This window comes from Balaenoptera acutorostrata, chromosome 6 (assembly GCF_949987535.1).
Source record: "Balaenoptera acutorostrata chromosome 6, mBalAcu1.1, whole genome shotgun sequence".
Lineage (NCBI taxonomy): Eukaryota > Metazoa > Chordata > Mammalia > Artiodactyla > Balaenopteridae > Balaenoptera > Balaenoptera acutorostrata.
The window spans coordinates 116,972,629-116,998,423 of NC_080069.1; the positions used below are offsets into that span (position 1 = coordinate 116,972,629).

Here is a 25,795-nt window from a genome sequence, read left to right on the forward strand (position 1 = left end):
AAGAGGAGGCTAGAATGATCCATATGGTAATGGATTGGAGGTGGAGACATTAATAGGAAGTCATATTTAGCTTAATATAGATACAGATGGTTACATATAGAAATATCTATAGGTATGTATATGTACAAGAGTTAGGGTACACACACACACACATTTCCTTGCTCTGCATCTGAGAGGACCTAGAAACAGTGATACCTAAGTAGCACAAGCACATGTAGCTCCCAGATCTTGGTTTCTAATACCATTATCTAATAAAAGGAACTAGGGGGCACTTCCCTGCTGGTTCAGTGGGTAAGACTCTGTGCTCCCAATGCAGGGGGCCCGGGTTCGACCCCTGGTTGGATGCCTGGTCGGGGAACTAGATTCCGCATGCATGCCACAACTAAGAAGTCCGCATGCTGCAACGAAGATCCCGCATGCTGCAACTAAGACCCAGCCAGCGCAGCCAAAATAAATAAGTAAATAAATAAATAAAATATTTTTAAAAAAAGGAACCAAGGCTCCTTGGAGAAATGGCTGGTTTCGGACTGGGACAAGAAATGTACAGGATGAGGCTGTAGCATCTTGTAGTTCCAGAAAGTAAGGAAGTGCTCAAACAAACCAACCAAACAATGCTGGGGGCATGTCGAAGCCAGCTCTCAGTGGCCAAAGCTGGAACAATTTGAGTAAGGAAATAAATAACATAGTATTGGATCAAAACCCCAAAGTATAAAATAAATATCCATGAGTCCATTCTGATGTAAACAAATGATGGAATACATAAATGGGGGAGACTAGACAAACCTCCTATGCAGAAGAATTCCAAATAATCTATGTAGATATTTTGCCCTCAAGAAGGTGGAGGACAACTGCCTCCTTCCTTCCATAGCGACTTCCTTCCAAAGTTTGAGGTGATAGTATTATTTATGCAACCAGTTCCCTATTGATGGGCATATTCTTTTGCTTTATAAACAGTGCTTCAGTGAACCCTTGTATGTATATCACTCTACTTTTCTGTATTTTTGTAAGATAAATATTCCAGGGAGAATATAACTTTTAACAGCTTGAAAGATATATTCAAGTGGTTCTTCAAAATGGTCCTGTGAATTTATACCCCTGCAAACAGTTGTATGAGTATCAGTTTCTCCACACTCTTGGCACACTGTATGACTCACAAAGGGGTAATGTATTCTCTTTAATATAAAAACCTTTCACTAATCAAGAGTCAGAGGACAGGTGTCCCAATAGAAAGGTGGATGAAGAACCTGAACACGTAATTCACAGGCAAATAATACAAATGGCCTATAAATATTTGCAACAAAAAACTGAAAAAGCATGCAAAAAAATGTTAACTGAGGAGTCATGAAGGAAATGCAAAATAGAAACAGTGAGACATTAGTTTGTCCACTAGGTTAGTAAAGAAAAAAAGAGCTGTAATAACTGGTATTAGCCTGCTCCAATTTTTTTTTTTTTTTTTTTTTTTTTTTTTTTTAATTGAACTGATAACCTTAAATTTACTTTTATTTGTTAAAGATTAATCCTGGATCACATGAACTTGAAAAATATTTGGGTTTGTTTCTATTACATTTAAAAATATTTAATTTGTAAGCACTTTTAAGCAAAGTAAACAGAGCTCTTTTACAAATTAATTTCAATAATACTATCAGAGGTAGAAAAAAATACCGTATCTCCAACATACACCACAGACATACAGACACAACCAGTGATCTCCTAGCTTCATTTTAAAACTTTAGTCATGAATCTTTTACAAATTAATTTCAATAATACCATCAGAGGTAGAAAAAATACCGTATCTCCAACATACACCACAGACATACAGACACAACCAGTGATCTCATAAGCCTGCTCCAATTTTTATGGATCAACAAATAAAGCTTTTGGAGGCCAAGTTTTTAAATATATACTTTTGAAAAAAGGTACACATACTTTTATTTACTCCACCTTCCAGGAATTTATCCTCAGACCTTAATTAAAAATGTATAAAGATGTATGTATAAATATGTTCACCACAGCATTGTCTATCACAACAAAATAATTCAAAATAAGCTACCCAACAGTAGGAGGTTCCTTAATGATGAGACATCCCTAAGATGAAATGCTTGGCAGCTGCTAAAGAATATGTTGATATTCTTATATATTTATAAAAATTCTTGTGATAGTATGATTAATATATACGAATTTAATTGAAAAAGAGAAACATGTTCTATGACTAGACAAATATATATTCTGAGACATGACAAACATATGTTCCAAGAAGGACACATACCACAGTGTTTATCACGGGGGTCTGTATGTGAGAACGAGCTTGCAAATGACTTCTGTCTCTTGTGCTTATCTCTGTCCCTTTGTTTTCTGCATTAAGCTTCTCTTAAATTTTGTAGTTAAAAAACGGAATTAAAACAGTTTAAAACCATGCTGATTCTCCCTTTGTAATGTCTCTCTCCTCTGCCCCTTCCCTCCATCTCCTTCAACACTGCCCTCGCTCAGGCCTCCCGTCTCTCACTTAGACCATCGCCTCAGCTTCTTGATGGGTGTCCCTGCTCCTGCAAAAGGGTCTATCCTGTCACTCCTGTGCTCAGAAGCCTCTGGAACTCTCCCTGCACAGCATAGTGTCCCCTTGTTTCTCCAGACCCCCTTCCCTTCTAAGTTCAGTCTCCCTCCCGCCCCAACCCCACGGGGCGCCTGCAACACCAGTCCTGTCTGCCCGCTCAGCTCTCCCTCGTCTCCTCACCTGTGGAGGGCCTACCCATCTTTCAGGGCCCACCTCCTCTACGAGGCCTTCTTTTCTCATTACCTGCCCCATACTCCAGTTCACTTGGTTTGAACTTCTTTGATGGCCATGATCACCAGCTGCCTTTTAATACAGTGGTTTCTGGACTGACAGGTCTGGACACGCAGTGCCTGGAGCACACAGTAAGGGCTTCGTGGAAGTCTGCTGAAGTGAACTGATCCAGAGTTGCCTCTGAACACCACCTGAGTCAACTCTGCCACATTCCGTAATTTTGCTTTAAATAGGTGTGATTTTTTTTGACACATAAGAATCTATTAAATTATACATATAAACTATCACACTTGAGATTTATGTGGCATAAAAGTGTGCATGTATTAAAATATAAGGATTATGGGCATATCACCTAGAAAAAATCTTGCTATATGGAAAATCTTTCTTCCATAACTGGCTAGTAACATTTGAGTCTGAACTTAATTTTAGGCAACTCCTTGGAAAAAATGATTCTATGGAAACCCAGGCATGTCCTGGAGGCAACCACAGATAATTACACAGAGAAAACTTTTCTATAATATTCCTGCTTAATATAAGAAGCCAAATTTTGATTCTTGGTGATTTAATCTTTTCTTGTTTTCTCATTGAAAAGTGACAGTATTTCAGTAAAGGGAAGACATTTGGTTGCAGCAGTAAACATGCTTTGATAACTCTGGACTATCCTTAACTATTTTAGTCTTTGTAAAATTTAGAGGTTTTAGATGCTTAGCCTTTTCATTCCATGTCTCCCCCATTCTCTGCCCATCTCTCCTCCTTTCTTTGCGGTTGTCATTGCACTCTTGGGCATCCGTATTTCACATAGAGCGTTATAGTCATGAAACATAAACAGGAAAGCAAACCACTGCCCAGTGTTTCTTAGCATGAAGCTCCTCTTGTTTCATTGAGGCATCGTGTGAGTCAACTAGACACTGGTGGATGACTTTCTTGTTCCCACCAAAGGACTCAGGGGCTCGAGGATGGTCAAGTGTGAATGATATTCTGAACCAAAAGTACCAGTATATCCTTTTGGCATATGCTGTCTCCAGAAAAACATGCCCTTTTACCTGCATTGCTTTACAGAACTTTGAGAGATGTTTTTGTATCACTTAAATTATTGGGCAAACCTCTCCTAGAAAATGAAATTTGTTATAATTGTACGAATATAGGTGAGTCCTTCTTGCCTTGGGTCTGGCTGTGGATATGGATCTCATAGGTGGTACTGCCAGCATGCATATCCCTTTGTCTGGCCATTTGTCCATCTGTCCATCCATCCATCCATCTCCCCATAACTGGGATCCTTCTGAGCAGGAATCCTGTCTGATACATCTCAAAATTTCCTGAAGCACCTTCAGGGAGACCCATATGTCGATGGAGGCCCAATAAGTCCCTTGGCTAATGATGGGAGTACTTATTTCTCACAGCACCACTATGCGTGTTGGAGAGCTGGTGCTGATGGCATGGGACCCACTTGTAGGGTTGGGTGTCATAAAGGAACCCTCAACCTCCTGCAACCCTAGGGTTTGTTCTCTCAGTCTCCCAACCTCTTAGAAATCCCATAGAAGTAGTGGGCGGGGTAACTTCGTTGGTCCGGCATTTAACAACTTTTCTGGTGTGTGTGTGTGTGTGTGTTTGTCTGTGTTTGACTCTACAGGTCAGTTTTTGGGTTGTACGAGAAATTCTAACAGCACAGACTTTAAAAATAAGGGCAGAAATCCTGAGCCATTTTGTGAAAATAGCCAAGGTAAGCTGTTTTATTATTACTTTTCCCCTTCCTTTCGTTTCTTTTTTGTCGCAAAAAGGTGTTTCCTCGGTACTTTGGGAGCTGGACGAGCCGGGCAGGGCTCAGACATGGGGCTCTGACCCAGCTTCCCCAGGCAGAGGCAGCTGTGGGACCAGCCTGGCTGCTTGCTTGGCCTTCCAGCCCCTGTGCTCGCACAGGCAGGTGCCCTCCGCCCTGTGGTTTTGGCAGCCAACCATTCTTTGTAGCTGGCCTTTCACAGACTCTCCACGAGGCCCCAGCGGCTACCTCTGGGATCCATTCATCCTCCTATTCAGATTTAGCCAGCGCTGGGGGTTGATGGCTTTTAGTTAGTATCGGAGGTTGTGACACCATCACATCCTGCACAGTTTGTTCGCGGTCAGCAGAGCTCACCCCACCCCATCTTGCGCTTGAGGCCCGGGCCCTGCTGCCCCGACCCCACCCCCTGGGCCTGCCCTGGTAGGGTTGGTCCTTGCCGGTTCTTGGGCACCAGGCTCACGTCTTTACCCCACTTTCCCCTCCTCTTCCCTCATCTCTGCCAGCCCAGGCTGTGATCCCACGGGCCTTCCTGGACCACTCTCACCTCTTACACAACCCTGCCAGCTCCCCCCAGTCCACTGCTCCGGAGCACGGGGCTCGCCTGACTCAGCGGAGCACCGTCCTGTCTGTTCACTGCCCGCTTTGTGTGCGTGCGTTGTCTTCCCACCCAGGTCCTAGGCCAGCTCACCTTCACTGCGGCCCCTCTCTGGCCAGGCGCCATAGCTGCTGCTTTACAGAAATGATTGCATTTGACGCTCACATTATTATTATCCCATTTCCGGAGGAGGAAGGGGAGGCTTAGAGAGGTGGGTGTCCACGCCCAGGCCCCACGGTCAGTCGGAGCGTGTCTCTCTGCCTTCAGGGGAGCTGCTCTGCTGCCCCTCATGGCAGGGTTGTGTTCATCCAGCTCTAAGTATGTTAGGGACGTGGACACTTTTATGTCCTGTGCATTCTGAAGTGCCTGGAACTGTTGCTGGGCTTAATGATACTTGTTGCTCTCGGTGAGTTCGTGCTGGGCCACGAGAGAAAGTGGGAGGAAGTTCCAGCCCACCTGGTGCTTTCAGTTTGGAAGTTTCCAGTCCCCACCCAAGGGATCCAAAACGATTCCTCCTTAAATTCTGCCATCTTCCGATGGTGGATCGTCATGCTGGCGCTGTGCCCTGGGTATGTTCTCGTTCGAGCCTCCTCCTTTCTCTGGGCCTTGGTTTTCCATCTATAAAATGGGAAAGGGGTGGATTAGATAATCTCCCAGAGAACCTTCACCTCTAAAAGAAATTCTGTGACAGGCATAACCATTCAGATACAAAGGATGAAATTCAGCTCACTCAGAGAATCTATTATTGCACACAGCAAACGATTAGGGAATATTACGAGATGTATGAAATGCAGTATTAGCTTGTGTGGCAAGGGAGAAATCTCCAGGTAGGAACAGAGCCATGAGGACTAGGCATAAGGGCTTTTCGTGGATTTGTTCATTTTACTAAGCCCTGCTCTGTGCTGTACTAGGTCCTAGGGATATGATGGTAGATACCGCTTCATCCCGGCTCTCAGGGAACACACGGTCCAGGGTGAGAGAGGGGCAGGTGCAAGCAAATACAGTCCAGTGGGCTAAGGAAATGCACAGGCTGCTGTGGGAACATGCAGGTGGGGTGGGGTTGGGGACAAGTCTTCCTGACAAAGAACAGCAGCCCACGCCGCACTGCCCGCTCTCCTGGGTGCCAGGCACTGGTCTAGCAGTTTACGTGCACCATCCCACGCAGCAGAGGTGCTGTGATTACCTTCCTCATTTTAAATATGAAGATGTCGAGGCTCAGAAGGCTTAGGTAACTTGCCACAGGACACACCAGTAGTGGGAACCGGGGTTGGAACCAGGCCTCTTGGTTCCGTGGCGCCTGCCGGCTACACAACTTTCACTGACTCCTGAGAGTGAGAAGTGGGACCCGGGTCCTGTTGGCAGGTTTCCCTCAGCATAAAACCAAGAGCAGAGCAGTTACATTTTTCTGTGCTCACCCTCACCTGTGTCTCCTTCTGTTGCCCTCCGTGGTAAGGAACTTGTCTGAGATGGAATTAAATCCAAATGTTCTCAGTAATTTGGGGTCTGGTTCAGAGAAGCATGGTCAAGTGGCTGGGAAGCTGGAGCTCCGTGCTCCCAGCTGAGGGGATCGTGCAGATTGATAACATCTTTCCTCAGCCTCCCGCTTCCGGTTGTGAAGGTAATCGCAGTAGACCCATGTTGATATTGTTGGCACAGCGGAGGTTTCCGTTTACAAAGGCCTGCTGGGACAGTTCAGATTCATCTAAAAAAAGAACAGAAAGGACATTATCAAACCTCATCCCGAGCCATGTTTCTGTCCAGCAGCCAGACGAGTCAGCTTACGAAATTTTGCAAATGTTTTAGATGCAGACTCACCTTTTGACAATCTGAAAGAAAAAGAGCATATGGTTTCTGTGAACTTCCTAGAACTGTATTTTCTACATGAGATATTTTTAAGTGTAAGTGAATTTCACAAATATGACAATATTTGGTAACGCTTGAGCATGTTTTTGTTCTGTTGTTTATAGCAGCAAAATAATCTATTCCATATCTTTTTTTTCAGAAACTTCTAGAACTCAACAACCTTCATTCTCTCATGTCTGTGGTGTCAGCATTACAAAGTGCACCCATCTTCAGGCTGACAAAAACCTGGGCTGTAAGTTAATCTTCCTAAGTCTGTTCCTTTGGTTTGGGCTGTTCTTTCTTTGGTGAAGTTCTCCATTCCTTAAGCCCCAGAAGGCTTTCTCAGTCTGCCCTTTGCCAACGACGGAGGATGACTGTGGGTTAATGAAGTGTCCCCTGGCCACTCTCTCTCCTTCAGTGACTTCAGCCCCGTTTTGGGACAGGGAAGCTGTGAGGAAGCCGGCGTGGCTGGGGACCCTTCTGGACCTGACAAAATCATGTATGATGGCGGGGTCAGTGGCATGACGTCTGCCCTCCGCTCCAAACTGCCCCTGGGAAGCCTTCCGGGCTGCTGGTTTGCAGTTGCGCTGGGCTGCTGGCTGTACAGCTACGAGTTTCTTTGGAGGAACCTGTGACCCTCATGTAGGGAAAAATAATTTTTTTTTTCCTGAAGGCCATGGATAATTTCAGCTCAGAGGTGGAGTCTGATAGTTATATAATTGAGTCTGTAGGAAAGTTTTTCTGCTGTAAAAATACTTTAAAAATATCTCAAACCTCTTTATCCTCCTTAGCTTGGCACCGCGCCTGACGGGGGAAGTCATTGCTATTTCCATCGCTCATTAGCATTCACCTCCTGGCCCGCCTGGTCTGGGGTCTCTCACAGCCACACAGCCCAAGCCTTTCAAGACCTGTTTATGTCCCACAGAACTGAAGGAAACTGTATGGAGTTGTCAGCTGTGCTTCTGCAACTAACTCACTTCCGAACTTCTTTCTGCCAGTCTGCGGGGCTGGGCTCTGTTTCAGACTTGGCTAGTTCAGGGGCCTTTAAAATACTTAGGGATTGTGTTGTAGGTTGTCAGAAGTGAGCCTTGTTTCTTTAAATTGCGATTTTCCATAGATCAAGCCATAGCAAAGTGGAGTGAGAGGTTTTAGCCTGGAGTCAAAAGACTGGGTCTGCATTCAGGCACCGTCTGTGCAGAGTGATTCTGTGGGACTCGTCTCCTCGTATCTACTTAGGGAGGTTGGCCTGGATCTGTGGTTCTCCATTAGTGCTTTGTGGAGCCCAGGGGTTCTTTGGAGCTGACTTGGGGCCAGCAGGGGCTGGGGGAGAGGACAGAGGGCACCAAGCAGATCTCCAGAGCACAGTTTCCGCCAGAGCAGCTCTGTTTGCATCAGTTTTATGTCCTGAGCTTCTGGGTGAACTTCAGTTGAGCAGTGGCTTTGGAGGTCAAAGCAAGTTTGGAAGCCACTGGTCTCTGTGGTTGCTGCCAGCCCTGTGATTCCCTGAGTCCATCTGAGCCATGAGGCTTTTTTCAAAAGTTGCTTGGAGATTGTTTTTCAAATGAATTTTCCATCATTTAGATGCTGCTATTGTTTCTTGGACTGCTGGGAGCTCTGTGTGGGCCCAGAAGAAAGAATGATGAATCTCATGGTACACAGACCTTACTGTCAGTAACACAGGGACTCTCGGTGACCCCACAAGTGGCACAGTCAGTGAGGACAGCAGGGAGTCAGCATGAGGGGCCTGCACAGAGATGCCACCCACTCAGGGGTGGGCAGGGCCCATCCATGGAGCTTTGGCCAGCATTCTCCTCAGGATGCTGTGCCTTGCCCAGGATGGTGGGGCAGCATTGGGCCAGAACAGCATCCAGGCCTGCTCCATGTGGCTCGGCAGAGTCCTGTGCCAGGGTGGCCAAATCATCACTGCCATTGATGGGTCTTTGCTGCAATGAAGATAAATCTCCCACAGCTCCTCAGAGAGCCTGGAATGAAATATCCACCCAGGACCCGTTTGAAAGCATGAGCTTCCTCACCTAACTCCCTTCCAGGCCACGTGGGTCAGCTGTTCTTCCTTACAGATTTGCCAGGCGCTGCTCTAAAAGCTTTCCCTATATTAACTCATTTCCTCTTTTTAAAAAAAAAATAAATTTATTTATTTATTTACTTATTTATTTGGTTGTGCCAGGTCTTAGTCGCGGGGGTGGGCTCCTTAGTTGCAGCTCGCCAGCTCCTTAGTTGTGGCACGTGAACTCTTAGTTGCAGCATGCGTGTGGGATCTAGTTCCCTGAGCAGGGATCACATCCAGGCCCCCTGCACTGGGAGCGCAGAGTCTGAACCACTGCGCCGCCCGGGAAGTCCCCTCATTTCCTCTTGACAGCTACCCACCGTCAAGAGGAGGCACAGAGAGGTGGGATGACTTATGCAGGGTTCCCCAGCTAAGAGGCAGAGCGGGAATCAAACCGGAGCAGTCTGGCTCCGGAGTCCCCACGCTTACCCACCACACCCCACGGAGCTCAACAAGGACAGTTCCCATGATGCCTTGTCAGTCAAAACAAGAGAGCGGGCCTGTTTATTGTTTTGTCTCCTCTATACACAGTGCTCCAACAGGAACTTTAAAGGTGAGATCAGCAGACTCTGGGTGCTGCCCCAGGCCGTTGAGCCTCTGTTCTGGCTGTGGCTGCTGCTGGCCTGGCTGCTGGCCTCTGAAGTGCACCCTTCTTTTGCCATTAATTTCTGGTAATGAGCTTAGCCACAGAAATGTTGCCAGAAAAGAACTGTTTTCCCTCTCCCTGCTTGTCCCTGGATCTGGGGAAGGGAAGTCAGAGGAGGGCCCCAGGGAGGGGACACACAGCCAGAGAGCCAGAGAGCTGCAGCCAGGCCTTGAAGGCTGCCTTTTGGCCACTTACTCCTTGGTTAGTCCATGGCTTCCGCTGCTCCTCGGGTCCCCTGGGATTGGCTGCTGACTTTGGCATCTAGCTGGCGGGAGCCACGGAGAGGACAGGAAACTGCGGTTATGCGTCACCAAAGGACGGGGGACCCCGGGCAACAACAACTGTTCTTTTTCTGAGAAATCTCCCATTGCCTCCTAAGGGCTGAGAGCCAGGACTATTTCCTTGGTTACAGAGGGCCACTTAGCAAGGCAAAAGGTAGGGAGATGCAGCATCCTAGGAGATAAGAATGGCAACTGCCAAAGGCTGTGTCAGGGAGAGAGGAGGTGATACACACCGTGTGGATTCAGCATGACGTCTCCGAGGTCGTGTGTGGGGAGCTGTTTGTTCTGGGTAAACCCACCATTCAGCCTGTTTCAGACCAGACTCTCCCCTTTCGCCCACCTGTCCTGTTAGTCCAAGGACAGTGGTTGGTGCAGAGCACTTGGGAAATGGTGGGGGCCAAATTCGCCATCTTTCTCCTTCATCCAAATCCCCCCAGCCCAGTAGAATCGACGATGCCACTATATTCCTGACACTCTCTCTACACCTATTGTGACAGAGCACACAGGGCATCTGCTCTGCAGTTTTGTTTACAGGTCTGCCTCCCCATTTGATCACCTTCCTTCTTGGTGCAGTCTGATTTTTTCTCCACATCCCAAACGACTGAGTTTACACTGGTCATTTGAATTGTATATGTTTGTTGTGCTGAATTGTGTCCTTCTTTTGCTACTTCTTTTCCCAGTAATGAGATTAGCCACTGAAACGCTGCCAAAAAATTGCCGCTTCCCCTCCCCCCACTTGTCCCTTGATCTGGGACTGGTGAAATCTCATGGCCCTGCAGAGCAGGGAGGAGCAGGCACACCAGCCATAGCAGCCCCAAAGGTCAGTACTTTAATAGTCTTCATTTTGCAGAGAAGGAAACTGAGGTTCCAGGAGTTGTAGTGGCCTGTCTCAGATCACGGAGCTGATGAGTGCCAGAGCCGATGTGATGTAGCTTTGCCTTGATGGACACATAGTCCATGTTCTTGGCCATTTGCTGGATGACTTGTCTATGATGGAACCTGATGTTGGAATCAGGCTGGGCACAGGGCAGGGAAAAGCAGGCACACACACTGCTTGGGAAGTGGGGCTGGAGAAGGGAGGCTGGCACACAGGCCCCTGGGGACAGTGTATGACCAGCTCCCTGAGTGCAGTCGCTGGGGTTGCATTGAAACCCTGGATATCTGGGAAACCTGGATGGAAGGGGGTCACAGGTGTGGGAAGAGACCTGCCACTTGGTTTCACTATGGATGGCCTTCAGTGAGGGCCAGTTGGTCATTAGCTGGTAGGCAGGGCAGCCTGTCGGCCTGTCCATGGCTGGCTGCTGAGTACCAGCGGCTGGGTGAGCTGGGACAGGACAGAGGCTGACCTCGCACATAGTAGGCCCATAATAAATGCTGGCTAGATGCACAAACAGGGAGGGAGTCACCTTCTGCTGGCCTGGAAAAACACAGATAGGGTCTGATTTATCCCAACACTGGGCCCGCTTTGGAATATTGGCTGCCTCAAAGCCATGAGACCTAAGCAAGAAGTCCTGTCGGCCAATTCTGATTTCCTGAGCACACATACTGTGTGGCTCTTATTCATTCTGCAAATCAGATACTTATTGAACACCTACCTCCTCGCCTGCTCCATGCCAGGCCCCGAGGCTATGGTCAAGGCCCCTGTCTTCATGGGCTTTTATGTTATCCAGGGGAGACAGACACGTTTTTGTGGGAGAATAAACATGTGCCTAGTCTGGCTGGTGCAAGAAGTGGTCAATAAATGTTTGTTGAATGCATGAAGTCATGAACCAAGGGCTGTCAGATAGGAATAAAAGTGATGCCAGAGACCAAAAGAGGAGGATGCGATAGGGGCTGACTGGGTGTGCAGGGAAGGCCTGTCTGAGACCTGAGTGACAAGAGGGAGCCAGCTGCGCCAAGACGAGGGCACAGCCAGTGCAGAGCCCACGGTGGAAGAAACTCCAAGGCCAGTGTGGCTGGAGCGCAGCAGGCCTGGGGGAGATTGTGAGGGTGCTGTGGGCGGGCGGCGGGGCCGTCTGGGAAGGGCTCAGCCCAGAGAGGAGTTGGGTTCTCTTCTGAGGGCAGTGAAGGGTTTTAAACAGGAGACAGATATGATCTGCTTTAGAGTTGCTTTTGTTTTTTGTTTTTTAAATTAGTGTTGCTACTATTTGAATAGCAAATTGGGATTGCAGGGGGGCCAGAGTGGAAATGAGGCCGGGTGAGAGGGTTAGGGCAGAATCCAGGAGTGAGGTGATGCTGGCTAGCATCGGGGAGGTGGCAGTGGACACGGAGAGAAGGAGGCTGAAAGGGGAGGCATTCTGAAGACAGAGGTGGCAGGATTTATGCCGGATAGGATGTCGGAGATGAAGAAAGGAAGGGACTGGAGGACGATCCCGAGGTTTGGGGCCTGAGCAGCTGGCAAGAGGGTGAAAACTTTTCTCTGATCAGGGTGGTCCCAAGAGGAGCCTGACTTATACAGGAGTGACCTGGGGGTATGGAATTCCTGGAGTATGGGTGATTCGCTCATTAATTACAGTTGTATGCTATTCATCATGTGTACACATATACACACACGCACACACACACACTCTGCTTGCTCTGTGCACGTTCCTATCATGATTTGCTCTTTCCTACTGAATTCATCCAGAGAATTTGACTCATCTGCAGCAGCAAAGGGAAAACTGAAGAACTTGGCAGGGAGGAAATCACAGCCGGTGGGTCAGGCGGCCTGATCTGCAGGGTGGTGGCCTGGAAGGGGAACCCTCCTGGGAGCAGGGCTCTCACTTCAGGCATCTGGGGGCACAGGGTCGTTGAGCAAATATCCCAGGAAGGCAGATGTGTGGCGTTCACGTATTTTGGATTTTAGTCTTTCGTGCAGGAAGTGCCTCTCCTCCCCTGTGTCTGATGTGGGCCCCAGTGGCCCCTCTGATGTTGTTGAGAAAGTGGTGACGGGCATGGGCTGCCTGTCTCAGGTGGGAGGCGAGGTGGGGGAGGGAAGGGAGAGGAAACTGACATTTGCAGCCTCTGATTACTCATCCCCCAGTCATTCCTTGGCAGCCCTGCCTGCACCGCTTCTCAGAATTATGAGTTCTGCGGATGTTTGCACCCTCGTCTTCCTTGACTTTGCCACAACTTTTGTCACCCCCTTCTTGAAAACTCTCTCTTTGCTTGGCTTATTCCCTTCCCGCCGTTCTGACAGCTGGCTCCTCCCTGACTGCTTTTGTCCCTCTTACCCACTGGCTGTAAGTGTGCTGCGAGGCTCTGACCCAGCTGTCACCTTCCCCAATCTGATTCCTGTCCTGTGGGCCTCTCCCCAGCTTGGAGAGCTTCATCCATGTCCTCTGTGCCCCGGTGGTGGCTGCCTCCTCGCTCTCGCCCCAGCTGTCTCTGGAGCCCCGGGCCCACGTTCCTATGCCTGCTCACGGAGCCCTCTGCTCCTGTGTTCCTTTGACAGCTCACCCTTGGCGTGTCTGAAATCAAAGTTTGCTTCCAGGAAGTGATCGTGAGTGCCAGGAGACTCTCTGAGCAGACTTATTTTGGACTTTGAGGCAATATGGTAGACGGGGTGATGAGGGGGAAAGCCCCTCCCTCCCAACTGCCTGCTTCAAACACACAAACACAGATAAACCGAATTAAAAATCAAGAAGCAAAGCTGAACCAGAAGCCAAGAAAGGGAAGTCACCATGTGCTAGAAATAAAGAATGCTCTCAGAGTCAGCACAGCGAGCAGAGTTCAGAGAAGGCGCTGTGTGGAGACCTTTGCAGCTGGCGGGGGGCTGGGGTTCTAATGCCTGCACTTGGGGGGCTGGAATTCAGCTACACTCAGGAATCAGAGAGCCAGCAAGTGTCCCTCGTCAGAAAATCTCTGTTCAGCTTGGGGGAGCCCCAAGGGAAAAAGTCCCTGTGAGAAACTGTCACCCCAGCCTGTACCTCAGGTAGCTGTTGGGTCTCAGTACACACGACCTGAATTGGTATGGGGACCACAGGCCAAGAAATGAGGGGCAGTGTCCCTTGCAGATTAAGAGTGTGGACTCTTGGGCTCGGCCTTGGACCCGCCTCTTATGGTAAGGATTAAATGAGTAAATATATGAAAAAATGTTTAGAACTACGCCTGGCACATAGTAAGGGCTAGATAAGTATTGGCTGCTGCCGCTGTTGTTGTTGTTGTTATTATTATTATTATTTTCAACTTTTCTTGACTGTCGTTTTCAAATGGGCTGGCAGAGGCTGCCATCACTGTAAGCCAGGCCCTCTGATTTATGACCTGATAACATCATCATCTTCTAGCTGGTTTCCTTGCTTCTGGTCTTACTGCCTTCCTCACACCACCCATGGAGTGATTGCCCTACGACATAGCTCTGGTGTTTTCACTTCCCTGATTAAGGACAATTTTTAGCACTCCCCCACCCTTTGCTGGGCTGGGGGTGTGTCTGTACTCACCACTCCTACAGAACAGGACGCTCTGATGTAACCGTTTTTTTTTTTTTTCTTTTTAAAAATATTATTCCAGCAATTTTATTTATTTTTAAAAAATTTATTATTTTTTAAAAAATTAATTAATTAATTTTTGGCTGCATTGGGTCTTCGTTGCTGTGCATGGGCTTTCTCTAGTTGCGGCAAGTGGGGTCTACTCTTCATTGCGGTGCGCGGGCTTCTCACTGTGGTGGCTTTTCTTGTTGTGGAGCACGGGCTCTAGGCTCACGGGCTTCAGTAGTTGTGACACGCAGGCTCAGTAGTTGTTGCGCACAGGCTTAGTTGCTCCGCGGCATGTGGGATCTTCCCGGACCAGGGCCCAAACCCGTGTCCCCTGCATTGGCAGGTGGATTCTTAACCACTGTGCCACCAGGGAAGTCCTTCCAGCAATTTTATTGTATAATTAGTGAACAAGTTAACATGAAATTGCACTATGAGACTTTTTTTCTTTTTCTTTTTTTCTTCCCCCCCACCCCACCGCCCTATCCCCTTTGGTAACCATGAGCATGTTTTCCATGTCAGTGAATCTGTTTCTGTTTTGTAAATAAGTTCATTTGTGTCATTTTTTAGATTCCACATAGAAGTGGTATCATATGATATTTGTCTTTCTCTGTCTGACTTACTTAGTGTGATAATCTCTAGGTCCATCCATGTTGCTGCAACTGGCATTATTTCATTCTTTTTATGGCTGAGTAGTATTCCATTGTATATATGTACCACATCGTCTTTGTCCATTCATCTGTCGATGGACACTTAGGTTGCTTCCCTGTCTTGGCAATTGTAAATAGTGCTGCTATGAACAGAGGGGGTGCATGTATCTTTTCAAATTAGAGTTTTGTCCTGGTGTATGCCCAGGAGTAGGATTGCTGGATCATATGGCAACTCTATTTTTAGTTTTTTAAGGAGGCTCCATACTGTTCTCCAAAGTGGCTGCACCAATTTACATTCCCACCAACAGTGTAGGAGGTTTCCCTTTTCTCCACACCCTCTCCAGCATTTATTATTTGTAGACTTTTTAATGATGGCCATTCTGACTGGTGCGAGGTGATACCTCATTGTAGTTTTGGTTTGCATTTCTCTAATAATTAGCGATATTGAGCATCTTTTCATGTGCCTGTTGGCCATCTGTATGTCTTCTTTGGAGAAATGTCTATTTAGGTCTTCTGCCCATTTTTTGATTGGGTTGTTTGTTTTTTTGATATTAAGCTGTATGAGCTGTTTGTATATTTTGGAAATTAATCCCTTGTCAGTCACATTGTTTGCAAATATTTTCTCCCAGTCCTTTTTATTTCGTTTATGGTTTCCTTTGCTGTGCAAAAGCTTTAAGTTTAATTTGGTCCCATTTGTTTATTTTTGTTTTTATTTCCATTACTCTAGGAGACGGATCTAAAAAAATATTGTGGTGATTTATGTCAAAGAGTGTTCTGCCTCTGTTTTCCTCTAGGAGTTTTATAGTATCCGGTCTTATATTTAGGTCTTTAATCCATTTTGAGTTTATTTTTGTATATGGTGTTAGAGAATGTTCTAATTTCATTCTTTTACATGTAGCTGTCCAGTTTTCCCAGTACCACTTATTGAAGAGACTGTCTTTTCTCTATTGTATATTCTTGCCTCCTTTGTCATAGATTAATTAATTGCCCATAAGTGTGTGGGTTTATTTCTGTGCTTTCTATCCTGTTCTGTATGTTTGTTTTGTGACAGTACCATACTCTTTTGATTACTGTAGCTTTGTAGTATAGTCTGCAGTCAGGGAGTGTGATTCCTCCAGCTTTGTTCTTCTTTCTCAAGATTGTTTTGCCTATTTGGAGTCTTTTGTTGTTTCCATACAAATTTAAAAAATTTTTTGCTCTAATTCTGTGCAAAATGCCATTGGCAATTTGATAGGGATTGCATTGAATCTGTAGATTGCCTTGGGTTGTATGGTCATTTTAACAATATTGATTCTTCCAATCCAAGAACGCAGTATATCTTTCCATCTGTTTGTATTGTCTTCAATTTCTTTCATCAGCGTCTTACAGTTTGCAGAGTACAGGTTTTTTGCCTCCTTAGGTAGAATAATTCCCAGGTATTTTATTCTTTTTGATGCATGATATAACCATTTTGCTGCTGCTCTTTTTAATCCATCATTTTAACATTCATTACACTACCTCTAGTTTTATAATAATGAATATTTTGTCAGTCTATTTTAAACTGTCATTTGGATTTTTAACCCTGGATTTCAGCGATCTCTTAGAGTTAGGGAAGATACCGAGCTTGGATGAGAGAGAGGGTTTTTGGTTTGTCTCGATGGGTGTTTCTGAGGAAAACTTGCATTTGGGAATGTGGCACTTGGTGAAAGCCCTTGGGTAGGGAGATTCTTGCAGAGTACAAAGGACATAGTAGAGGCATTTTGGCAATGGCAGCAAATATCAAAAGGTTTCATACCTACTTCACACCTACTTCCTGACCCTAAAAAACAAACCATAAACCTTTCAGCTGTGGCCAGTGGAGCATCTGCTGCCACCAGCAACATAGCAACCCAGAACCCCAAGTCACGTGCGGAAGAGACGCAAGAGTTGGCCAGAGGAATTTCCTGTTCAAACACAGCCACAATCAACTCATTCTTTCCCCTTTGATTAGTATTCACTGTTCATGCTTAGCTGCTTGTGATTGGCACCCTGTTGGCAAGTTGAGTTGAAATATCCGGAAAAGTAGAATAAGCAGTCAAATTGGTCATCACATGTCCATAGTATGCAGAATGGCCAAGTCAAAAACATACTTTGCCAGGTCAAGGTGGCCGTGTGGGAAGACGTGGAGTTAGTGTCTCCCCACAACTAGGGCACCTGCTGGCCGCTGGTGAGGGACTCTGACGCCCAAGGAGATGGGAGGAACCCCAAAGTGAACCGGTAGGATGTAGGGGGACTGAGGGGGGAGGAGAAGTAGAGGCCAGACAGGATTGGCGCCCCTGAGCCTGGGGAGATCAGGAGAGGCAGGCGGGAGGGGCCCTCCAGGAGAGGAGTGGAGGGCATTTGCCCCACCCACTCAACCTCAGGAAGCCTGCTGGGCTCCCAGGTGAGGTCCCCTGCCCTCTGAGACCGGGGATGGGGGGCAAGCCTGGGCCCCTTCTGTTCCTTGAGCCTAAGCCCCACCCCCACAGCCCCCAGGGCCTCTTCCAGCCCTGTGGGTCCTGAGCGTTGCCCCTGCCCACCACCCAAACCTCACCCTTGCTTAGGCCCACCCTCCACAGCCAAGGCCTCCCCCACTCATTTTTTTTTTCTCTTTTCTCTCCTCCTCTGTTTTACTCTTGTGGTACTGATGTACCTTCCAGTTGTTGATTCATCTATATTTTTATTTTTCTATTTATCCTAACATATATGTTAGTTTCCTAGTCTAATTTTATTTTTTACTTTGTTATTGCTGTGTTTTTTGCCGCCCCAGGTGGCTTGCGGGATCTTGATTCACGAACCCGGGGCCGGGCCAAAGCTCCTGTGGTGGGAGCTCCAAGTCTGAACCACTGGACTAACAGAGAATCTCAGACCCCAGGGAATATTCATAGGAGTGACGTCTCACAGAGTTCCTCATCTCAGCACCAAGACCCAGCTCTACCCAATAGCATACAAACCCCAGTGTTAGAAGCCTCAGGCCAAACAACCAGTAAGACAAGAACACAATCCCACTCATTAAAAAAAAAAAAAAAAAAAAGAGATGGCAAACAAACATGTCACAGATGAAGGAGCAAGGTAAAAACCTACAAGACCAAATAAATGAAGAGGAAATAGGCAATCTACCTGAAAAAGAATTCAGAGTAATGATAGTAAAGATGATCCAGAATCTTGGAAATAGAATGGAGGCACGGACTGAGAAAATACAAGAAATGTTTAACAGAGATCTAGAAGAACTAAAGAACAAACAAACAGAGATGAACAACACAATAACTGAAATGAAAAATACACTAGAAGGAATCAATAACAGAATAACTGAGGCAGAAGAACGAATAAGTGAGCTGGAAGACAAAATGGTGGAAATAACTGCCGAGGAGCAGAATAAAGAAAAAAGAATGAAAAGAATTGAAGACAATCTCAGAGACCACTGGGACAAAACTAAACCACCAACATTCGAATTACAGGGGTCTGAGAAAAAAGAAAGGGTCTGAGAAAATATTTGAAGAGATTATAGTTGAAAACTTCCCTAACATGGGAAAGGAAATAGTCACCCAAGTCCAGGAAGCACAGAGAGTCCCATACAGGATAAACCCTAGGAAAAACACACCAAGACACATATTAATCAAACTAACAAAAATTAAATTCAAAGAAAAAATATTAAAAGCAGCAAGGGAAAAACAAAAAATAACATACAAAGGAATCCCCATAAGGTTATGACCTGATTTTTCAGTGGAAACTCTGCAGGCCAGAAGGGAGTGGCAGGATATACTTAAAGTGATGAAAGAGAAGAACCTACAACCAAGATTACTCTACCCAGGAAGGATCTCATTCAGATTCGATGGAGAAGTCAAAAGCTTTTCAGACAAGCAAAAGCTAAGAGAATTCAGCACCACCAAACCAGCTTTACAACAAATGCTAAAGGAACTTCTCTAGATGGGAAACACAAGAGAAGGAAAAGACCCACAAAACAAACCCAAAACAATTAAGAAAATGGTAATAGGAACATACATATCGATAATAACCTTGAATGTAAATGGATTAAATGCCCCAACCAAAAGACATAGACTGGCTGAATGGATACAAAAACAAGACCCATATATCTGCTGTCTACAAGAGACCCACTTCAGACCTAGGGACACATACAGACTGAAAGTGAAGGGATGGAAAAAGATATTCTATGCAAATGGAAATCAAAAGAAAGTTGGAGTAGCAATACTTGTATCAGATAAAATAGACTTTAAAATAAAGAATGTTACAAGAGACAAGGAAGAACACTACATAATGATCAAAGGATCAATCCAAGAAGAAGGTATAACAATTATAAATGTTTATACACCCAGCATAGGAGTCAATACATAAGGCAAATGCTAACAACCATGAAAGGAGAAATCAACAGTAACACAATAATAGTAGGGGACTTCAACACCCCAGTTACACCAATGGACAGATCATCCAAACAGAAAATAAATAAGGAAACACAAGCTTTAAATGACACAATAGACCAGATAGATCTAATTGATATTTATAGAACATTCGACCCGAAAGTGGCAGAACACACTTTCTTCTCAAGGGCAAATGGAACATTCTCCAGGATAGATCACATCTTGGGTCACAAATCAAGCCTCAGAAAATTTAAGAAAATTGAAATCATATCAAGCATCTATTCTGACCACAACGCTGTGAGACTGGAAATCAATTACAGGAAAAAAAGCGTAAAAAACACAAACACATGGAGGCTAAACAGTGCCCTACTAAATAACCAAGAGATCACTGAAGAAATCAAAGAAGAAATATAAAAGTACATAGAAACAAATGACAATGAAAACACGATGACCTAAAACCTATGGGATGCAGCAAGAGCAGTTCTAAGAGGGAAGTTTATAGCAATACAATCTCACCTCAAGAAACAAGAAAAATCTCAAATAAACAATCTAAACCTACACTTAAAACAACTAGAGAAAGAAGAACAAAGAAAGCCCAAAGTCAGTAGAAGGAAAGAAATCATAAAGATCAGAGCAGAAATAAATGAAATAGAAACGAAGAAAACAATAGCAAAGATCAATAAAACTAAAAGCTGGTTCTTTGAGAATATAAACTAAATTGATAAACCCTTAGCCAGACTCATCAAGAAAAAACGGGGGAAGACGCGAATCAATAAAATTAGGAATGAAAAAGGAGAAATCACAACTGACACTGCAGAAATACAAAGGATTATAAGAGACTACTACAAACAACTATATGCCAATAGAATGGACAACCACGAAGAAGTGGACAAATTCTTGGAAAGGTACAATTTTCTAAGACTGAACCTGGAAGAATTAGAAAATATAAACAGACCTATCAATCACAAGTAATGAAATTGAAACCGTAATTAAAACTCTTGCAGCAAACAAAAGTCCAGGACCAGATGGCTTCACAGGCGAATTCTATCAAACATTTAGAGAAGATCTAGCACCCATCCTTCTCAAACTCTTCCAAAAAATTGCAGAGGGAGAAACGCTCCCAAATTCATTCTACAAAGCCATCATCTCCCTGATACCCAAACCAGAAAAAGATATCACAAAAAAAGAAAATTATAAACCAATATGCCTGAAAAACATAGATGCAAAAATCCTGAACAACATACTAGCAAACAGGATCCAACAGCACATTAAAAGGATCATACGCCATGATTAAGTGGGATTTATCCCAGGGATGCAAGGATTCTTCATACGCAAATCAATCAGTGTGATACACCACATTAATAAATTAAGGAATAAAAACCATATGATCATCTCAATAGATGCAGAAAAAGCTTTTGACAAAATTCAACACCCATTTATGATAAAAACTCTCCAGAAAATGGGCATAGAGGGAACCTACCTCAACATAATAAAGGCCATATATGACAAACCCAGAGCAAACATCGTACTCAGTGGTGAAAAACTGAAAGCATTTCCACTAAGATCAGGAACAAGACAAGGATGTCCACTCTCGCCACTCTTATTCAACATAGTTTTGGAAGTCCTAGCCACAGCAATCAGAGAAGAAAAAGAAATAAAAGGAATACAAATTGGAAAAGAAGAAGTAAAACTGTCACTGTTTGCTGTTGACATGATACTATACATAGAAAATCCTAAAGATGCCACCAGAAAACTACTAGAGCTAATCAATGAATTTGGTAAGGTTGCAGGATACAAAATTAATGCACAGAAATCTCTGGCATTCCTATACACCAACAGTGAAAAATCAGAAAGAGAAATTAAGGAAACACTCCTATTTACCACTGCAACAAAAAGAATAAAATACCTAGGAATAAACCTGCCTAAGGAGGTGAAAGACTTGTACTCAGAAAACTATAAGACACTGATGAAAGAAATTAAAGATGACATAAACAGATGGAGAAATATACCATGTTCTTGGATTGGAAGAATCAATATTGTGAAAATGACTATACTACCCAAAGCAATCTACAGATTCAATGCAATCCCTATCAAACTACCAATGGCATTCTTCACAGAATTAGAACAAAAAATTTTACAATTTGTATGGAAACACAAAAGACCCCGAATAGCCAAAGCAATCCTGAGAAAGAAAAACGGAGCTGGAGGAATCAGACTCCCTGACTTCAAACTGTACCGCAAAGCTACAGTAATCAAGACAGTATGGTACTGGAACAAAAACAGAAATATAGATCAATGGTACAAGGTAGAATGCCCAGAGATAAACCCACACACATATGGGCACCTAATTTACGACAAAGGAGGCAAGGACAAACAATGGAGGAAAGACAGCCTCTTCAATAAGTGGTGCTGGGGAAACTGGACAGCTACATATAAAAGAATGAAATTAGAACACTACCTAACACCATACACAAAAATAAACTCCAAATGGATTAAAGACTTAAATGTAACACCAGGCACTATAAAACTCTTAGAGGAAAACATAGGAAAAAACACTCTTTGATATAGACCACAGCAAGATCTTTTTTGAGCCACCTCCTAGAGTAACAGAAATAAAAACAAAAATAAACAAATGGGACTTAATTAAACTTAAAAGCTTTTTCACAACAAGGGAAACCATAAACAAGACAAAAAGACAACCCTCAGAATGGGAGAAAATATTTGCCAATGAAACAACAGACAAAGGATTAATCTCCAAAATATACAAACAGCTCATGGAGCTCAATGTCAAAAAGAACAAACAATCCAGTTAAAAAATGGGCGGAAGACCTAAATAGACATTTCACCAAGGAAGACATACAGATGGCCAAGAGGCACATGAAAAGATGCTCAACATCACTAATTATTAGAGAAATGCAAATCAAAACTACAATGAGGTATCACCTCATGCCAATCAGAATGGTCATTATCAAAAAATCTAGAAACAATAAATGCTGGAAAGGGTGTGGTGAAAGGGAATCCTCCTGCACTGTTGGTGGGAATGTAAATTGATACAACCACTATGGAAAACAGTATGGAGGCTCCTTAAAAAACTAAAAATAGAACTACCGTATGATGCAGCAATCCCACTACTGGACATATACCCTGAGAAAACCATAATTCAAAAAGAGACATGCACCACAATGTTCATTGCAGCACTATTTACAATAGCCAGGACATGGAACCAACCTAAATGTCCATCGACAGATGAATGGATAAAGAAGATGTGGCACATATATACAATGGAATAATACTCAGCCATAAAAAGAAACGAAATTGAGTTATCTGTAGTGAGGTGGATGGACCTAGAGTCTGTCATACAGAGTGAAGTAAGTCAGAAAGAGAAAAACAAATACTGTATGCGAACACATATATATGGAATCTAAAAAAAAAGAAAAAATGATACTGATGAACCTAGTTGCAGGGCAGGAATAAAGAGGTAGACATAGAAAATGGACTTGAGGACATGGGATGGGAGGGGGAAGCTGGGGCGAAGTGAGAGTAGCATCGACATATATACACTACCGAATGTAAAATAGTTGGCTGGTGGGAAGCAGCAGCATAGCACAGGGAGATCAGTTGGGTGCTTTGCGATGACCTAGAGGGGTGGGATAGGGAGGATGGGAGAGAGGCTCAAGGGGGAGGGGATATGAGGACATGTGTATGCATATGGCTGATTTGCTTTGTTGTGCAACAGAAACTAACACAGTATTGTGAAGCAAGTATACTCCAATAAACATCTATTAAAAAAAAACTTTGCCAAATGGGGAGTTTCCATCTCTCTCTCACCTTCCAGTCTTGTACAAGGCAACACTTGCCTGCATTTCTGCCAAACTGCTGCTCCCTTAAGCATCCCTGTATGTTCCTACCTCCAGGCCACTGCTCGTGCGTTCTTTGGCTTCTGGAGCCTCTCCAGCCCCATTTCTGCTGGTTGAAATCCTTAAAGACTCGTTTCCATGACCACCTCTTCCTGGTTCCTCCTTTCCATAATGGAGTTTGTTCTCTCCTTCCAGAGCACTCTCATAGTTTCTGACCCTTCCTTGCCTTAGCCAGCCTTTCCCATGGCTCAGCCAGGTTGAACAAATGGGGGTGTACATTGGGTACCTGGCTCCTCACTCACACAGACCAACTCTGGACCCAGGATGGGCCCTTGGTAAACTTCCGTTCAAGGACCAATCACATCCTCCTGGCCCTACTCTTGGGGCTTTGAGGGAATGTCTCCTGGGGTTGCCATGAGCAGATTTTTTTTTTAATTAGCAAAATTATTGGAAATACTTGATTAAAATTGTCCTACAAGATAATGCATTGTGTATGTATGTATGCATGTGAATGTATGTATGTGTATATGTGTATATAAACTGTTAATAATTTTTTAAAAAATAAAATCATGACTCATACAAGTATAAATGAATACTTGTCAAATATTTTATTTAACTCATTAATTAGTATGAGAACCAGTAAGATATTACAACTGTATTCCAAGAGAACTGAGACTACTGCACTTTTATGGTCAGGTAAAGAATGCTGACATAATCTTTAAAATGGATAGAAAATTAGTCAGTTTTCCCAGGGTGATAATCAGTGGGATTCCATGAGACATCATATGCCTTTAGATGGGCTGGAGTTATTTGCATCACTACATTTTCTACAGGTTAACATCTATCTGTACAGAGTTTAAAATAGCCTTAGTCAAAGACAGATATGGACAGCTAGCCGGGACACTTACTACACTTCAAAGTCATAATTTTCTCTTATGTTACTTACAACAGTCTCCATTGCATCTACTATTTTACATTAGATATATGACTCTGTAGTTTACTTTTCAGAAACCAATAGTTTGTATCTAAAGAGGTAAAAATTGCTTTTTTTAAAGCACCCTAGTTTCATTCCATACTCAGTCTGTTGAATCCATTGGTCCATAGATTATCTGCAGCACTAAAAATTCTTTCCATACTAACAGTAGACACTGGAATTAAAATAGAATTTTGAGCCAGTTTTAACATATTTGAAGCAACAGGTTCTTCATTGAAAAGCATTTCCACGTATCAAGAAATGTTATTCTCTCAAGGCAAGGGAACAAGATACCAACGTCCTCATAAAGTAGATTTGGAGGGCCTTTTTTTTTTTTCTTCTATGGAGACAGCTTCCTGTTTTGAACTATTTACCAGAAGAAGGGAATTTTTCATCATTAGTCAAGTATCAGTGCCACATACAGGCTCTCAGAGCATGATAAGGGAAATTTCCAAAAGCAACCTGCTTCTTCAGGTGTTTGACCAAGACTTGTGATTTTCGTGGCATTTGACCCTGTGGTTTATGAGTCCCATTTATCCCTTGCAGCTGATACTTGCCACCATGAAAATTATTTAAAATCAATATTCAGGGATTTTATTTTTACCTTGTAATTTTAGTTCACTTTGCATATGTGGTTTTGCCCCTTTCTCAATCCTAATGTATATTTTTGCATTTTGCCTTACTTAATAGAGATTTTACCTGTTTTATTGTGATTTTTATAAAATTTAGTTCTTGGGTTTAGTTATCATGTCTATAGGTTTGATGTTTAGTTATATATTTTTAAAAACATAATTCCTAATTTTATCTATTAATCAATTTCTCCTACACCCACCGCCCCCCCCCCCCAGGTTTCCTAGTTTCTTGAGTTGAATGTTAAGTTCATTTATATTCTTACTGTTTAATTATATAAGAGTTAAAAACCATGCGTTTTTCCTCTTGGTACAGTTTTGGCCTCATCACATAGTTTAACATATAGTGATCTATACGTTCTATATGTTTATGGTTTGTAAACAGTCCATTACCTTGGCTTTTATTTCTTCTTTTACCCAAGAATTATTGGAGTGTTCAAAAATTTCCAAGGAGTTGAATTTTTAAATTGTCATTGTTAGGTTTCTCATTCTTTTGTTCAACAAATCTTTAGGCAGTGTTTTCTCTGTGTCAGGAACCATACCAGTTGCAGGGAATAGTGGAGTGAATACAACCAGCATGGTCACCGCCTTCATGGGAGTCTTCATTTGCTGAGGGAAACACAGATATAATCATACAGATAATCACAATCGTAATAAATATTATGGAAGGGATATCTCAGGGTGGCCCAATACTTCTAAACTTTACTAGAAGTGAAGTTGCCTGTTGTATTTAGTGAACTTTTCCTTAATCTTATTTCCTTACCTCTTTTCCTGAACATGAATGCTTTTAGTATCTGTTTGACTTAGGTAGGCAGATAATTTGTTTTCTTGCATGTAGTTCTGATGGTTTCTTCCTGAGGCTTCCTGTAAACTC

At 43.9% G+C, this 25,795-nt stretch overlaps 1 protein-coding gene across 8 annotated transcripts in view; it reads left to right on the plus strand.

The window, feature by feature from the left end:
* Nucleotides 1-25,795, plus strand: part of RALGPS1 (Ral GEF with PH domain and SH3 binding motif 1) — a 292,098-nt gene that overhangs the window by 108,969 nt on the left and 157,334 nt on the right. For all 8 annotated transcript variants that reach the window (XM_057548190.1, XM_057548193.1, XM_057548192.1 and 5 more), the window contains exons 6-7: nt 4,413-4,502; nt 7,157-7,249. In XM_057548190.1, the coding sequence (XP_057404173.1) occupies nt 4,413-4,502; nt 7,157-7,249 (183 nt within the window). The remainder of the gene's footprint in view (nt 1-4,412; nt 4,503-7,156; nt 7,250-25,795) is intronic.